At 42.5% G+C, this 17,965-nt stretch overlaps 1 protein-coding gene across 2 annotated transcripts in view; it reads right to left on the bottom strand.

Annotated features, from left to right (window-relative positions):
* The window catches only part of spata20 (spermatogenesis associated 20), a 68,455-nt gene that overhangs the window by 17,144 nt on the left and 33,346 nt on the right, over nucleotides 1-17,965 (bottom strand). The window contains exons 14-16 of one of the 2 annotated variants that reach the window (XR_005637834.1): nucleotides 10,916-11,115; nucleotides 7,588-7,668; nucleotides 7,362-7,486 (exon numbers count right to left, since the gene is read on the bottom strand). Coding sequence is in view for 1 of the 2 variants with exons in the window: in XM_039788343.1 (XP_039644277.1) it covers nucleotides 7,588-7,668; nucleotides 10,916-11,115 (281 nt within the window). In the remaining variant the exon portion in view is untranslated. The remainder of the gene's footprint in view (nucleotides 1-7,361; nucleotides 7,487-7,587; nucleotides 7,669-10,915; nucleotides 11,116-17,965) is intronic. The other variant, XM_039788343.1, reaches the window with a different exon arrangement.

The raw sequence follows: 17,965 nt of genomic DNA, 5'->3' as shown, positions 1-17,965 counted from the left end.
AACCTCAGTTAGTCTGTCTGTGTGTTTAATCTACTATTGTGCTTTGTTAAATTAGTAAAGTTACCGACTGTAAATGACGATACTATAGCGGAAATGGCCGTCATTCATTATGCTACCGAGTTCCCTGGAGATTTATGCTCTTATTTTTCTAATCTGTAAAGAACAACGTGTTTGCTAACATTAGCTAAGGTCTTAATGGGTATGACTGTTGATGGTGATTGTTGATTTTGTTTAGATGTGCCAAATTGTAATTACATAAGGTCGGACCGTTGAGCTAAAGCTATGCTAGTGGCAGCTGTCACTTGTTGCCATAGCAACTCCAAACATCCTGGGCTTTAGCTGTCTCACGCTGTTTGTTGTTAATGATAATAGAGCTCAACAGTGTGGTTCCGGAAGTAAAAATTCCATTGATTTTCTCCATAAGGATTTTGATTATCAGCCATAATGTCTAAACCATCCGAGGTAGACGGACCACAAGCTACGAGGTAGAAAAACATGTTTTATTCGCGATCTTATGGAGAAAAACTACACTACCCACAACCCTAAGCGTAACAGGGACGTCTCTGATTGGTCCAACTCGCGATTATTGTTTTTATTTTTTGCGCCGAATCAAATGTTTTATAGTCACGATTCTTCTTGTAGCTGGTTGGCTGGGTGCCAGGCTTAAAACTCTTTATATAAGCAGTTTTTAAAACGTCAATGGAACAAATGAACGGGGAAAAACACTTCTGGAACCAGAGCCGTTAAAAAAAAGTGGGCGGTCACTATTGAGCTTTATGCTCTGCTTTTTATTGATGGGGATAAATGTTCTATGAAAGTAATGTTCTATGTTTTATGATAATAAAGTGGTGTGGTTTACTTCAGCTGGGTCGTGATATATACCAAAAGATGTGTCTTGGGATTCATTCAAAACTTTAATTTGTTTGAAATAGTAATACATAGATAAATATTTTCAAATTTGACCGAAAAAGACCATTATATTATTAATCGCAATTATTTCTGAGACAATTAATTGTACAGCAATATTTGGAATTGTTACAGCTCTAGATGTGCAATGGGGTATTAATAATAGCAAGACATGGGGTTTAAAGAGTTTGGAGGGTGGAAGGTAGCAAGGTGCAGCTGTTAGCATGTCCTGCTAACTGGGTTGCTGCCTACAGTTGAACCATAGTATATAAAGATGGACCACGAGTCTCCACTTCCTCCCACTGTACAAAAGTGAAGCCAATATATCCCGGATACGGTGCTGCCATCTTGTAATTTTGGAGCCAGAGCCTGCGCAGTAGTGATCGGTAGAGCGGTAGAACCGAGGTATCAAAGTCCCACCCATTCAGCCGCCGACCGATCGGCAATCAATCAAAGCTGTCAATCATGATGTTGCACCCTGTGTTTATTTAGCATCAAATAACTAATAAAAACACAACTTATCAGATAAATTAACATTTGAACCGACATCAGTGTGAACTAAAATGACAGAAACCATCTTTGGGAAAAATGTATTATTTGACGTGTACTTACATTTTTTTGTTTGCCCACATCACATCCGCTAACATGAAGGGGGCGGGATTTATGACCTATAATGCAGCCAGCCACCAGGGGGCGCTCAAGATGTTTTGGCTTCACTTATACCAGTGGTTCTCAAACGTTTTCGGTCATTCCCCACTTTGGACAAGGGGGAATTTTCAAGCCCCACCTGCCCCCATCGCCCCAACACAATGCTAATGAAATACGCAACAAGCTTAAAATGTTCCAATTTATTGAAGTAACAAGTTGTATCGAAATGCAACTATCTACATCAAATAACAGCAAGTTCAAAAATAAAGAAAATAAAAGTGCAGCTGTGTCAAAATTTGTAGGCTATCAAGTTCAAAAATAGAAAAGAAATAAAAGTGCCACTTTGCAATCTGTTAAAAAAAGGAACAGCAATCCATTTGGCAAGAAAGGTCTATTCTCCCTGTATTAGTGGCTGCAATGAGTCTGTTTTGCATTGCACAATTTCGGGGGTGATCGGTCTAATAAGCTATGAGGACGGTTTGCTCTCACACGCGCTGCATTTATAGTCACACACACACACACACACACACACACACACACACACACACACACACACACACACACACACACACACACACACACACACACACACACACACACACACACACACACACACACACACACACACTCACTCACTCACTCACTCACTCTCTAGTCTAGTGGAGGCGGGTATGGCTGCAGCCTGGAGCGTCCTAAGCTGTCCCGTATCAGAGGCGTATCCAACGGTAAGTTCAGAGGGTCAAAAATACGAAATCGAATTATTTTCCAGATTGAGTCACGGGTAAATCCATGGGCGTCAGTTTGGTTTGAAATGTGCTGGGGACAGAGACGCATTTGGAAGTAAATTTCCAGAAGTGCTGGATACAATGACGCATTCATTTTTTTTTTTTTCTCTTTCGCGCAGGTCATGTTTGAAAGACGTTGTCCTGTAGCTTACTAATGAATAAAAACGTGGTTTAATGTACGTAAACAATGATCAGTGATTACCAAATTTATCTCTCATATTGCTCCTCATAACCACTGAAAACTTTCAGGAAATCGAACCCAAAGTCCAATTATTATGAACGTTATCTGACATCTGAGGCGTTTCTGCTTCACATTTTCAGCAGGGCAGTGGAGCGGAACGGTTCTCATGGGCTTTATAATGTGGTTTAATGTACCAAAACAACATCAATCAGCACATTTCTGGTTAGATTTTTTTGACAGTTTTCAGTGGTTATGTTAGGGGTGGTTAGGTTAGCCTGGATGCCAGCCGAACTTAGCCCCGCCCACAAACTTCGAGGTCGGGAAGTTTGGTCTGGACTCGCTCCGTTGAGAAGCAATTATTGCCCGAACAGGATCTGTTCGGACCAATCAGATTGTATGACAGATGATCAACAGTAACAGAATCAATCACGTCACCAAAGAACGCTTGGGTTGAATTTGTTTACATCAGGTGGCTGCCGCTGGAGAACTGAGATGTGTAGATTCCTCCATCGCGTCTGTTACAGACGATATCGGCAGCGCATTCATTTTAAAATCCTCATCGGAGGAGCTCAACAACTGCCCGAAAGCATGGTGGCGTTATATGGTGGAACGAGATAGAGAGAGACTGGAGAGAGAGAGCGTCATATGGTGGAGAGAGATAGAGAGAGACTGAAGAGAGAGAGCGTTATATGGTGGAGAGAGATAGAGAGAGACTGAAGAGAGAGAGCGTTATATGGTGGAGAGACAGAGAGAGACTGAAGAGAGAGAGCGTTATATGGTGGAGAGACATAGAGAGAGACTGAAGAGAGAGAGCGTTATATGGTGGAGAGACAGAGAGAGACTGAAGAGAGAGAGCGTTATATGGTGGAGAGACATAGAGAGAGACTGAAGAGAGAGAGCGTTATATGGTGGAGAGACATAGAGAGAGACTGAAGAGAGAGAGCGTTATATGGTGGAGAGACATAGAGAGAGACTGAAGAGAGAGAGCGTTATATGGTGGAGAGAGATAGAAAGAGACTGAAGAGAGAGAGCGTTATATGGTGGAGAGACATAGAGAGAGACTGAATAGAGGGAGCGTTATATGGTGGAGAGACATAGAGAGAGACTGAATAGAGGGAGCGTTATATGGTGGAGAGAGATAGAAAGAGACTGAAGAGAGAGAGCGTTATATGGTGGAGAGAGATAGAAAGAGACTGAAGAGAGAGAGCGTTATATGGTGGAGAGACATAGAGAGAGACTGAAGAGAGGGAGCGTTATATGGTGGAGAGACATAGAGAGAGACTGAAGAGAGAGAGCGTTATATGGTGGAGAGACATAGAGAGAGACTGAAGAGAGAGAGCGTTATATGGTGGAGAGACATAGAGAGAGACTGAATAGAGGGAGCGTTATATGGTGGAGAGAGATAGAAAGAGACTGAAGAGAGAGAGCGTTATATGGTGGAGAGAGATAGAAAGAGACTGAAGAGAGAGAGCGTTATATGGTGGAGAGACATAGAGAGAGACTGGAGAGAGGGAGGCCCAGCGGCGCTAGAACAAAGCCGTGAATCAGAGAAATAAAACGTGTTTTCGCCGATTCATCTGTAGAAACGCAACTGTAGCAAGCATGTCACTATCACTAACGTTATCCACATTTATATTTACACGCAACAAATGATATATCCAGCTTCTAAAAGTCGGAAGTTGGAACGAATGCATTGTGCAAAAAAAAAAAAAAGGAAAATTTCCTCCCGTTTGGCGCGCCCCACCTTTCACGTCTCTATTCCCCACCAGTGGGGCGCGCCCCACACTTTGAGAACCGCTGACTTATACAGTCTATGCATCAACCCCTGGTAGTAACCCAGCATTATTTCAAAGGCCAAAGACAGGGGCTTAGCAGAAGGTAAGTTAATCAATTATTAAACAGATTAAGCCTTCTGGTGTCTCCGTGTGTTTACGTATTGGGTGTGATTTGTATATACTATTTGGGCATTATGCTTGTGGACATAGACTATCAGTGTGTGTCACTGTGTTTGTGAGAGTGTGTATGTGTTTCACAGCTGCTGCAGGCAGCGGTGCTATTCCTCTGGGAAGGTTGCATCTCATTCCCTAGAAAGAGCGCGTGTGTGTGTGTGTGTGCGTGTTAAGTCTTGTTCTGGATCATCACATCTCAGCCAAGATACTTGCTAATGCTACTAATGGCCGGCTGCTGTTCCCACAACATCTGGACCTGGACACACACACACACACACACACACACACACACACACACACACACACACACACACACACACACACCCTCCTCTGTCTCATTTTCTCCTTTCCCATCTCCCCCTTCATCTCTCTTTGAGGCTCAATGAAGGCTCATTAGAAACAAAATCTGGATCTGTCTCTTCACTCTGACAGGCCTTTCCAGAAGTGAGGGCTGGCTTCTGCACACATCCACCCACCAACCCCACACACACACACACACACACACACACACACACACACACACACACACACACACACACACACACACACACACACTCTTACACTTAAAATACAACACTATGGAGCTCCAAAGTTGTTAAAATATATAAAAATAAGCATAAAATAGGTTGGGAGAAAAAGAGTCCCATCAATAAATTGTTAATAACTAGTATATTCTGTATAGACACATTGATGCTTTTCAACTCTGTTTTAGTAATAAAGAAATGCTGTTCCCAACTTGGGAGAATTCAGTGACATTGACTCTCATTACTTACTTACATAGTTTAAGTGTATCTTCTTCTAATTTAGCATCCTAATGGTCCCAGTAGAAAAGACCAGTGCCTTTCCCTGGTCCCCACCATTTCTTTTCTCGTCCTTCACTGTATGAGGCCTTTAAAACTCCATTCCTCTCGTGTCCTCCGCTCTACCATTACTGCAGTCATTAGCAGACACAGGCCAACACCCTCAATCAGGCTGAAGCCTCCTTAAACACAATAGCTAATATGCTATTTTGCTAGTTAGAATGAGGAAGACTTACAAAAATGCAAAATGTTGACCCCTTAATAATTACAATACTAGAGTAACTGCAGGTTTCACAAGGTCCCAAATGCCAAAACATTTCACCCATTTAACACCTGGAACTGCATTTAACACCAATTTTAAAACAAACGTTATGAACGATAACCTGTCAAACACAGAATATTAGTTTAACTAAAAAAATAAACCTGCCTTGACATTCTGAAAAACTTGAGACCCTTTCCAACCCTTACAACTCCCCCCACTTTTTACTTTTAAGACTTACAGACTATAGGACAACAACAGACCCCCATCAGACAACCCTATGTGATTGACCTGACAGTAACGAGGACCAGTCACTGGCTGGGTGTGATAGTACACACCATACATCCCCCTTAATAACAGATCTGTCCTGATAATGGCTCTATCTGGCTCCTTCTCTGTCTCCCTGCAGGGATCTGGAATGACCCGATGTTACCGCAGCCACCGCCTGATACTGCACAACTCATCTATATTTCAATAGGGCCCTGTGTGTGTGTGTGTGTGCGTGCGTGTAAGAGAGCGAGAGAGAGGAAGGAAGATGGACTGTGTCACTGGACAATCACGGCTTTAATTTACTGATCTAATTTTGCTTTCGGGCTGGTTGAATAAACAGAAGTCAGTGAGCAGTCTTACACAGTCAGAATATCGAGGCTGTGTGTGTGTTTGTTTAGTTTACTCGATCAGTATGTAAAGCTCCATTTAATAATTCTTCTGAAAAAAAGAGAAGCAGGGCATCAAACATTGGTGAATGTAGTTTTACTCCGGATTGGAGCTCTCATCCTCAGCCCTCAATTCCTGTACAGAACTAACTGTCCATAAAGGACACAACAAGTCCTAATCTCAGTTACACTGGACATGTTTCGCTTTTGTGCTGCTACTGTACTGTTTTTAGGATTTTAAGTTCAAGTTCACATTCTGATCATGTGTGTAACAATAAGAAGCTTGGGCAATGGAAATCTTAGGCTTCAGGCTTCATTCACACTACTACGGTTACGTTTTAATACGCCGTTTTTAATCCAAAACGACCACATTTGCGCCGGGTGAAGCGAAAGCCACAACGCGAACGCAAAACTTGCCTCATTCTTGTATCCACCTGAGTTCAAAGATTTTAAATCCAGCAGCAAAGGTGCGCGAGTAATGCAACGTCAATTTAGGTGGATGGTGTGAACACAGCCCAAGGCACCCTCCAACACTGCTCATTAAACAACTATAAGAAGAAAATCATGCTAATGCAAAAAAAGAGAATTAAAAACGACAACGCGACAGGCAAAGCAACAAGACCAAAGTTAATAATAGTAATAGTGACTAGAACAGCTGCGTGTAGAAATGAAAAGCACAGCTGAAATTGATAACCTTAACGATGGCTCAGTTCCATCAAGTGTCCCAGTAAGCTATTTGAGTGAGTCAGCATGCACAATACCAGGGCCTCTCCTAAGTGGAACGCAGCCATCATTAATGGTTTTGAATACACCGGTGCTTGTCCTACTATGACATGTCAACATGTCTGCCGTGAAAAACGTCTATTTTGGGTTCGGCCACCATAGGAGGAAGGGCTAGAAAGTAATATTCAGTTGGTTGTCATATACAATTTCTCCGCTAGATGGGAGAAATTCTTACACAATGTAGCTTTAAGGTTTAAGGTCAGCTAATGCCTAAAAAGACATAGCTGAGAAGTTGATACACAGAGGAGAGGAGAGGAGAGGAGAGGAGAGGAGAGGAGAGGAGAGGACAGGAGAGGACAGGAGAGGAGAGGAGAGGAGAGGAGAGGAGAGGAGAGGAGAGGAGAGGACAGGAGAGGAGAGGAGAGGAGAGGAGAGGAGAGGAGAGGAGGCTGACCTTTAAAGAACCACACTTAAAGCAGCCAACACCCGAGGCACTGCTCTGGCTCGGTCCCACTCTGCATCTGTGTGCCTGTGATTCTGTGTGTGCATGTTTCAAAGGTTACTGTGGATCTGCTGCCACTATAAAAAAAAAAAGCTCCTGATGTTGGGAGTAAATCAATGCTTGATTTTTGCTTGTCAGTGGTGCTTTAGGGACTGAAGACGCGTACAGTAACTCTTACCTTGTGTGGTAAAAAGAGCGAGTTGACTGCTGCTAGAAGACTTGTGGTGTCGGGGGCATCCCTCTGGCCACAGATCACGATCTGGAGAAGAAGAAAAAATAAATAAATAGGGGAGGACGGCGAGGGGAGGGTAAACTAAGGAAGAGGCCGGCGACATAACGAGACAAAAGAGTACGGATTGAGGGAAATAAAAGGGGAACGGTGACACATAAGAGGAAGGGAGAGGGGGAGGAAGTGATAAGAGGTCAGCGCTGTATTTGTAACAGTAACGAGGGAGGCAGGTGTGTTCTCCGGGCCCTGCCTTGCCCCTGAGCTCGTTTCCCTCGCCCTGTAGCCCCCGACTCATCCTCCGCAGGTCATTTACTGTACGAGCGTCAGAAGGCTAACTATCCTCCTCTCTTGTTTCTACTCCTGTTACTTCTCTCTCTGTTCCTTTGATTGTGCAGCACGTGGCTCCATGATAAAAGTTTTCTTAGGGTAACTTTGTGGGTAACTCCCGCTGTGCTATGCTATACTAGTATGCTGGTTTCAGGCAAACTGAGGGTGTTAATAGTTCAAAACTGATTATATAACCGAGGCTGAACAGCTCAAATAACCCTTTAAATGCATGACAGCTGATAAAAAAAACAGTCAGTGTGTCCAGGGATTAAGTGTGCATCACGGAGACGGAGCCACTTTCCTCAGACGACCTGTCTCAGTTGGGTAAAAGTCAACACATTGGCTTCTTGTTTCAGGAGAGACCTTTGCAAGCGGAGGTTTATCCAAACAGGGTGTGTATCATGGTGCTTTGAGCCCGCCATTCAAGCTAGAGCACTGTGAGGTTATCACATTTTTCACTTTTGAATTAATGCAGAATGCGACCAAATATATAATTTATAGCCTTTATATGATGCCTGTTCTAAGAAGACTTTTTCGAATAATGCCTCTTGACTTTCTGACTTGGTGTTTTTTTTTTGAATTGCATAATAATTGGGGGTGTACAATTAAGACTATTGGAGCAACAACAACAACAAAATAATAATATTAATATTGTGATTTTCAAAGTAATCACCAAAATGTGTTACAATCTTGAAAACTACTAAATCTGAAGTGGAAAATCTCACTGGTAACAAGTTAGGCTGACCTTACACTGACTTTTTAAGCGATTTCACAGTCCAATATAGGAAGGAAGTCATGAGTCTTGCTAGAGTTGGGGCGCACTCCCTGTCGTCTCAATGTTTTGGTGTAAGGTGGTCAGAAAACTCATTCTGTCTTAAGTCTGTCTTTTTCCCCCCGTCTTGACATTATGACAAAATCAAACATGTTAGATAGTATCGTAAGTTTTAAGTCTTGGTAGTAAAATCTTATAGTCCGCGACTAAAGGCCAATTTATGATTCCGTGTTAAATTCAACGCTGTGGGTACATACACAGGTACGTGTAGATACGGACCCTTCGCCGTAGCCTGACACGCGCCTCTCAAACAGTGTCACTACACGTCGCGCGGACGCAGACCGCAACAACTGTGATTGGTCCGCTCGGCCGTGGCTTGGTAGCGTTGCATTTCCCCCTACTTATTTCCTGGTTCTCCTTCTCCATAAACAACATGAAATCAAGGAGAGGGTTAACTTGTCCTGCTACAGATTTCCCACCGTGGTCAGAAAGCACAGGGGAGACACTTTGTTTCTCCCACTACTCCTCCAGAGTCGATACTCGCTCCGAAGCTAATCCAAAGCCCGTCACTCTCTCCCTCGCTCTACCACACACACGCCGGCCCTGCCATTCTCTTTTAGACGTTGGCGAACACACTAGTCTAAACTTCAGGCCACTGACGTAGGCTACGGCAAAAGCTCCACGTGTAGCCTCCACAGAAGCATAAATCCCCCTTAAAACCTCACTGACATTATGACAGACTGTCTTTAGATGTGAGACGGTGTCAGACTTTAGTCTTTTCAGAGTTAGTGTATGGTATGCATTAGTGGAATGTTGTTGCACTACCATCGGGCTGATTTCTTTTCTCAGTAGTAAGAGACTTTTCAAATGTACGGTGTGTCAGATCAGCAATGACTCATATAATATATAGGAAGCATTAGACTCAAAATAGCAGTACAAATATCTAACACTTCTCAAGACTGATGATTCACAGTTTTTATAGTCTTATATTTGTACAGTAAACTGAACATCTGTTTTTTTATTTTTTATTAGTCAGATAATATAATCAATTTAAGGACATCACCTTAGGCTCTAGTTAAATTGTGACTTATGTAAATTGTGACTAATGTTTGTCACCATTCTGACAACCGAAAGATCAAAGGAATTATTTGGCTTATCATGAATAAAAAAAAATATCTAAAAAGGTCTTACTATTAAAGTGCCCATATTATGAACAATTTCTGGGATTTGGGGTGTTATTTTGTGTCTCTGGTGCTTCCACACGCATACAAACTTGGAAAAAAAACATCCATGCTGTTTTGAGTGAGATACAGGTTTCTGAATGTGTCCTGCCTTCAGTCTCCGGGTGAGCTGGTCAAAATCTGCAGGGCTTTCTATGTCACTAGCCAAAACAACTAGTTCACCATAATCTACAAAAGAACTACTTACATGTCTCAGTACTGCAGCTATTCCACGCAAAGTTGGAAGTGTGCGCTCGTTTAGAAGAAGTCTCCTGGCTAATCCTGCATTGTACTGACTGAAGTTGGAGAAACAAACAGCTAGCTGACGTGATCCTTACCTAGCCACTGCGCGTGTGCGACTGCCAACAAAGATGTTACAGCAGTGAGATGTCTCACTCTGTAGCTAAAACATATACCTGAACACACAGGGTGAAAAGAGGAGCTGCAGCAATGTGCAGTACAACAAAAAAGATGTTTTTTGGAAATTAAACCATGTAAACCTATTCTGGTACAACCTCAAATTACAATTATTAACCTGAAAATGAGCATAATATGGGCGCTTTAAAAGGAACTTAGTCCTCTGTGGCCTGCTGTAACAGTCTAGTTTACTTGCACTGATGCAGTTTTTACTACAGTGCATGACTATTGATAATAGCGATAATAGAGGCAGCAGAGCAAATATGGGGACGTTCATTGTTTCACCAGCCTCTCTTGCTCGGCTATTGTTCAGTCGGTGTGCATTGTTTTGGTTGGTTCACTTCTTGTTGGTAATTGTAATGTTTATTGTGCTCGCACAAGGTCAGACAAGCAGAAATTGCTGCTGAAAATAAGTCTATTAATCTAACAACCTGGGAAACACTGAAAGGCGCAAACGGAGAACAAAGCAAAGCACAGGGGGTGCCTAAACTACCATATACCCATAAATCCATGTGAGCTTGTGTGTGGATGTAAGAATAACCTGTTTAAGCGTGTAGTGCTGGGCCATAAGAGCCTGGACCATTTCAGGCAGTGCTATAGGGACTTTGGTCAGACGGTCAGAGAAGGCCGCCAGCAGCTGCTGGGACCTCTGGAGCCACTCCTGTCTTCCAGCATAGTGGGACAGACGCAGGAGATTGGACGCCGACACGGAGTTAGCACTGGGCTCAGCTCCATCCTGATCTGAGAGACACAAACACAGAGAGACATTTTTATAAACAGTTATAGTCTTATAGGCGGGCAGTACGCTGTGCTTTTAACAATACTGGAACAATTGCAGCCTACTGCTGCTGGAAACAAGCAACACAAAGAGCGCAAATAAGCTACAAAGCTTCATAGATCTGAGGGGAACTGCAGAGTGGGGAGATGATTCCGTGTGGGTTTGTCATTTGAGCCATTGTTAACGTAACAAGGATTGATTGGTGGGTGGAGCGTTGACTATTTATTGCTCAACTCTTGTGTATTTCGTTACATTATATGTGATTTCACCCTCAAAAGGTAAAATATGTAATGTTTTTCGGTTGGTCTTTGTAAGCGCAGAGTTCAAAGGTGGCCCCTCCTTTCCGGCTCAACGAGCCAGAGAGAGAGGGAGAGGGAGAGGGAGGGAGAGAGAGAGAGAGAGAGAGAGAGAGAGAGACAGTTTCTATGATGTTCTTGTTTTCCTTTTAGTTTTTTAAAATGTATATATTTTAGTTTACTCCATAAATTGTATGTTTTTTTTGTCATCTAATTATTATTGAATTGTATTATCCTTCATGCTTTGGCAATATTGTTTTCCATGCCAATAATAAGCAATTTGAATTAGAGAGAGAGAGAGAGAGAGAGAGAGAGAGAGAGAGAGAGAGAGAGAGAGAGCAAGAAGAGGTGGTCAAGCGCGAGAGTGTGAGGGGAGCGCCGTTAGCGAGAACAAAGTCACGAATCAGAGGAACAAAACGTTATTTTCGGATTGTTTCACGCGGTTAGGTTCCAATGGACATATAAACCCACCCAAACTTCAGCGGGAAGGTGTCGCATTGCCAGATTTTGCGTAAATGTCTCCTTTGGCTGCGTTGTGCGTCGGTATCGGACCCTGAGTCGCATGACAAAGCAGCGCTATTAAATAATGGAGGCATAGAAACAGGCTCCACACCCTGCACGCTGTTATTGGCTGGAGGTCACACACACACACACACACACACACACACACACACACACACACGTGGGGCCCAAAGGCTCTTTGATGACGCCCATAAACACCCCGCACACAGTAAATAAGAAAAGAGAAATACAGACAGAGGGCAGGGTCTCTGCAGATACAGACACCGCCACAGATTTCTAGTGGGTTATAAGTGACGATTGAGAGGAATTAGTTTTCTATTAATCTATGCATTGTTTTTTTTTATCAAAGTCCTGCATAATATACATTTAATCATCACACGGTTTAACCCATTTTCTATCATTGGGTTATATTTGCATCTTGCTGTGGTCAGGCCCCTACTTAAGAAGCCTAATCTTGACCCACAGTGTTGTCCAATTTTAGACCAGTCTCTCATCTGCCTTTTCTGTCAAAGGTTTTGGAAAAAGTTGTTTTTATACAGTTACAAGCCTTTTTACAGCAGAACTCTGTGAAAAATTTCAGTCGGGTTTTAGATCACGTCACAGTACTGAGTCTGCACTGTTGAGAGTACATAATGATATTGCCTTGTCAGTAGATGCCGGGAATCCTACTGTTTTAGTGCTTTTAGACCTCACAGCAGCTTTTGACACAGTGGACCATGCAGTCCTCCTCTCTCGCCTTGAACATTGTGTAGGCATCAGAGGCTCGGCACTTAAATGGTTTAGCTCCTATTTGGCAAATAGGAGTTTTTCTGTCATGATTGGTGACCTCTCCTCATCAGCTGCTCCTGTCTCTTGTGGGGTACCCCAGGGCTCAATTCTTGGCCCCATTCTGTTTTCTTTATACATGTTGCCTTTAGGGGCTATTATAGGAAAGCATAACCTGTCATTTCATTGTTACGCAGATGATTTGCAAATCTATTTGCCTATGAAAGCTAATGACAGTGTTGCACTACATTCCCTGCTTAGTTGTATCGCTGATATTAAGTTGTGGCTTTCAGAAAACTTTCTTAAATTGAATGAAGATAAAACGGAGTGTATTATTTTCAGTGCTTCAGCCACGCAAGATGGTCCAGCTTTGAATCTGGGAGCTCTGGCATCCTACACTAGGTCATCTGTCAAAAACTTGGGGGTTACTTTTGATTGCAGCATGAAATTTGATAAGCAGATCAGTAATGTTGTTAGAATGAGCTTTTTCCAGCTTCGTCTCCTGGCTAAAGTTAAGCCTTTCCTGAACAGGCATGATCTAGAAAAGGCGATCCATGCTCTTATCAGTTCAAGATTGGATTACTGTAATGCTCTTTATATTGGTCTGAATCAAACCTCCATCTCACGTCTTCAACTTGTACAAAATGCTGCTGCTCGCTTTTTAACACATACATCTAGACGTGCACATATTACTCCCGTTCTCCACACTCTACATTGGCTCCCTGTGCGTTTTAGAATAGATTTTAAGATTTTGTTGTTTGCTTTTAAGGCCTTAAATGGTCTGGCCCCGGAGTATTTGTCTGAAATTTTAACTTTGCGGAAGCACAACCGGTCATTGCGTTCTTTAAATCAGCGAGTTTTAGAAGTGCCTAGGTCAAGGTATAAACGTTGGGGTGATCAGGCTTTTGCAGTTGCTGCCCCGAGACTCTGGAACAAGTTACCCCCTGATATTCGCACCATCACAGATGTAGCTCTTTTTAGGTCCAAACTCAAAACGTATCTGTTCCATCTGGCCTTTAATACGTAGCAGTGGTGTGACAATTTCATTCTTTTGTTTCTGTGTAACCTTCTCTGATTTTACTGTTTTCTATGTTCATTCTTTCTATTGTATGACATGTGTTTCTGATCTTAAGCACTTTGGATACCTGCTGGTTTTTGTAAAGTGCTATATAAATACATTTTGATTGATTGATTTTGATTGTCAGAGAAAATACGCAAACTCAATTCAGTAAACAGTAAGGTAATTACTTCCTTCTTCAGTCATTTTCAGTTCTGTGATTATGCCACACACACACACACACACAGAAACTGTACTACATGTTCTACTTTATATATCATACAAAAGCAACTTTGTCTCCATTACACACGGTACGAGTCATATGATCAGTAATAATCAGGCAACATGAAGGCAGAAAGGAAATTTATGTGGTTAATTGAATGGGTGCACAACAGATACTGTCTGTAATCTTTGAGACCTAAATCTTTCATAACAAATGTGATGCCTCGGATCCAAAACATTAGACTCTTTAATTCTAATTAGACTAACTGTCTCACGACAACTTGTCAAACAAATAAGGATGGAAGATGGCAAGCTATTCAGACTTTACACCTTCCTGTGACTTCCCCCACTACACAGCCATCCCAGAGTCTCAATGTGTGGTGTGATGTGATGGACTAACAGATGATCTCATGACTTAGCCCTGTTAAGTGATTGGTCCTTATCTCTTATCAGTGTCCAATGAGAGCCCGTATGTGATCTTCTCATAACCCATGCCCTTGCTGCATGTCTGTCTCAGCAATGCTCTGATGCCAGTGCCTATGAATGTGTGTATGTGTGTTTGTGTGAGAGAGAGAGAGAGAGAGAGAGAGAGAGAGAGAGAGAGAGAGAGAGAGACTTTTGAGTTGGTAGCTAACACAAGCCGTTTTTATGTCAAACTGCAATTTTAGGCAAAAAAAACTAAAAATAGCAAAGATAACCACACACAAAAGCCTCCTGCATGTACAATATACAGTATTTGTTATGACAAGCATGAACTTACAATCGCATATAGATGCACGTGAACCCCCATGCATGGCTGAACTGCAGAAATAATTTGATTTGATCCTGCAGTATGTTTCAGTTCTCCCTGAGCCCCATGGCAAGGAAGCTTCAAAACACACACACACACACACGAGATTGAGCGAGCGAGTCTTTGCGCTTTCCACATTTTCTTAAAGGGCTCCATGGAAAGAGGTCATATACATACATAGCCGTGACAAAACACACACACACACACACACACACACACACACACACACACACACACACACACACACACACACACACACACACACACACACACACACACACACACACACACACACACACACACACACACACACTCTTACACTTAAAATGCAACACTATCGAGCTCCAAAGTTGTTAAAATATATAAAAATAAGCATAAAATAGGTTGGGAGAAAAAGAGTCCCATCAATAAATTGTTAATAACTAGTATATTCTGTATAGACACATTGATGCTTTTCAACTGAAGTGACCCACAGCTAACATATTCAAAATTTTTTGTCTTCTGTCAAATACATCTAAAAGTACATTTTCGCCACAAGAGACAACAAATATTTATCAAACACAGCTGATTATCTTTTTTATATAAGTCAAATACGTTGCCACCGTCCTCCTAAAACAAATCCACACGGGGGAGTATGGCAGGGCTGGAGAATGTGGAGTGGCAGTGTGATGGGGTAATCCGTCTTGCGGTGACAGGCTACGCTGCTGGGACGGGCGTCCACACTGCAGCGGCTGTAGCGTCACTAATGGGCTTCAACTCCACACAGCGCCGCCCGCCACCATAATGGCACAGTCAATCCTCTCGGATGAGAAACCTCTGACACGTCAGCTCCGATAAACACAAACACACACACAGATGCAGGTGTGACGGCGCACAGGGACAGGCACTCCCGCACACTCACACTCCCGCACGCACTCACACACCATCTCCAATCTGTCAACAGTTCTTTACAAAAATAACTATTTGCCTTTCCTTTGTTCCCCCGCTCATCTGTAGTGTGTTGCTTCTGTCTGAACTATTTGCACCAGGCATGTGTGTGTGTGTGTGTGTCATAGGCATGTTTGTGCGTGTGTCTTTCCTTCAAAAGGTGAAAAGATTATAGAGCTGTGGCATCTGGAACATTAAAACTGACAATCCTTCAGATTGAATTCCCACCTTGGAGTTTGTTTTCGTAGGCAGAGGTTACATTTTTGTAGTCTAAGATGGCGTAGAAATTCATTACGTACATGCATGTATGTGCATTAAGAGGACAAGTGGGTGTGACAAGATTTTAGTCCCTTTGCTGAGACCCAGAAACCAAAAAAACATATCAAAACGTGTATCCTGTACGTGTATCCTATAATAGCAAGAGAGATCAATCGGGATGGGGGGTGGGGGGACACCAACCTATTGACAGCACATCATATATTATAAGAAAGATATTATGCTGAGTAGAGAGGACAAGAAAAAAAGAAAGAATACAAACACAAGTGGAAGAAGCTAAAGAAACGCTCACTGTCATACTGGAGGGGAACCAAAAACAAAGAGGCTGCCAGCTCCGGACTGGAAATTTTGGTCTGACAGATCAAAGGTAAATGTCGGCACATCCACAAGGTGTCAGCTGCTCTCGACTGGCAGTTGGAGGAGTGGACTGGCAGCTGAATGTCAAGATCAAACCCATTTATATTCATATCTCATCAATCCTTTGGCCCTTGAAAGAATACTCCACTTGTCCACTGATTATTATAAAAACAAAAAGTTGAATCATGCAGTTTTATTTCTGCCATTTAACTTTTTAGAGTTATATCCTATGCCAAAAGGGGTGTTGTTTTTTTTACAGCATAGTATCGCAATATTTTCTGTGGCAATACTGTACAGAATACTGTATAGATACACAGACGCTGAGTATCGACTTTTATTATATAAATTGCGTGAGAATTTAAGTTTTTGGTACTAGAATAATGAAATCAATTGATTTTGCAGTCCACTAGAGGGGGCAGTTTAATTTGTCTTTCTAGATGTTAACACATGTTGACAACGCTTTCCTTTGGGGACATCATTTGATGTTGGAAAGAAAAAAAAAGAAGATAAGTTGCAATATATCCCAGAAATTGCAATATGTTTAACATCGTCTCCGGTGATACCCACCCCTATTATACCTGAGCTGAAAGTCAAGATTTAAGGCCAATACAGGATAAAAAAAAGGAGCATGCTTCGAGTAAAAAGACAGAATGTGAGTTGAGATGTAAGGGAGATGAGAAGAGGACGAGGCAGAGGCAGGATGTGAATTTCAGATTGCCACTGTGATGTTTCAATCTGTCAAAAGGCAGATGAACTAGGAGTCACGCTGGAGACAGGTTTGACAGGCCTGGTGATCAAAGTAGCTGAAGAACCAGAGCATCGGTCTTTGATTGCTTCAGAGGTGGAGAGGTTCAACTCGAGTGAGAGACGGATGCACCTCACTGGAGGCAAAATAAGGGTCAATATTCCTCTGCTCTCGTCTTTTATCCTCTACCTGTCTATCCACCCATCCATCCATCCATCCACCCATCCATCCATCTTTCCTTACCTCCTCTCTTCTCCTGTGGTTTAAGTGTAGCAATGAAGTGAAAATGGCAGCAATATTACAGAAGAAGCCTCCATCTTGTTAAGCTCTGGAGCAGTCGATAAGGTGAAAGATGTAGGCAGGAAAGAAACAGATGGGGGACTTTTTTTTTGGGGTCAAATAAATTGCATAATTATTAGTTTCCCTCAAATCACTGTGACCAGATGGGTTGTCGATATTAACAGAAACTGTCTGCACACCTCAAACCCTGCGTTTGTTCATCTGTCTCAGCTGTCCATGCCTGAACCTGTCCGAGCCACAGCGGTGTGCTCGAGTAGGAGTGGTAATCCTTCACCTGCCCGTCAATCCTTCCCTGAATTTCTCAACCTATTACAGAATAGACAGCCGCAGTAGCATCAATACCTTATTTATTTTCTACAGCTGTCCATCCAGCACTTGGGTTTCTGACTGAAATATCCCGACAGCTATTGGATGGACTGTCGTGGACGTGCGTGCATATATTTATGGTATCCAGAGGATGAATTCAACCAACGTTGGGGATTGCTTGACTTTTTTCTCTAGCATCACCATGAGGTTGACGTTTAACTATTTGATGGATTGCCAAAACATTTGGTAC

The sequence above is a fragment of the Perca fluviatilis genome, chromosome 21 (genome assembly GCF_010015445.1).
Source record: "Perca fluviatilis chromosome 21, GENO_Pfluv_1.0, whole genome shotgun sequence".
Lineage (NCBI taxonomy): Eukaryota > Metazoa > Chordata > Actinopteri > Perciformes > Percidae > Perca > Perca fluviatilis.
This window is presented reverse-complemented; position numbering and strand designations above follow the sequence as displayed.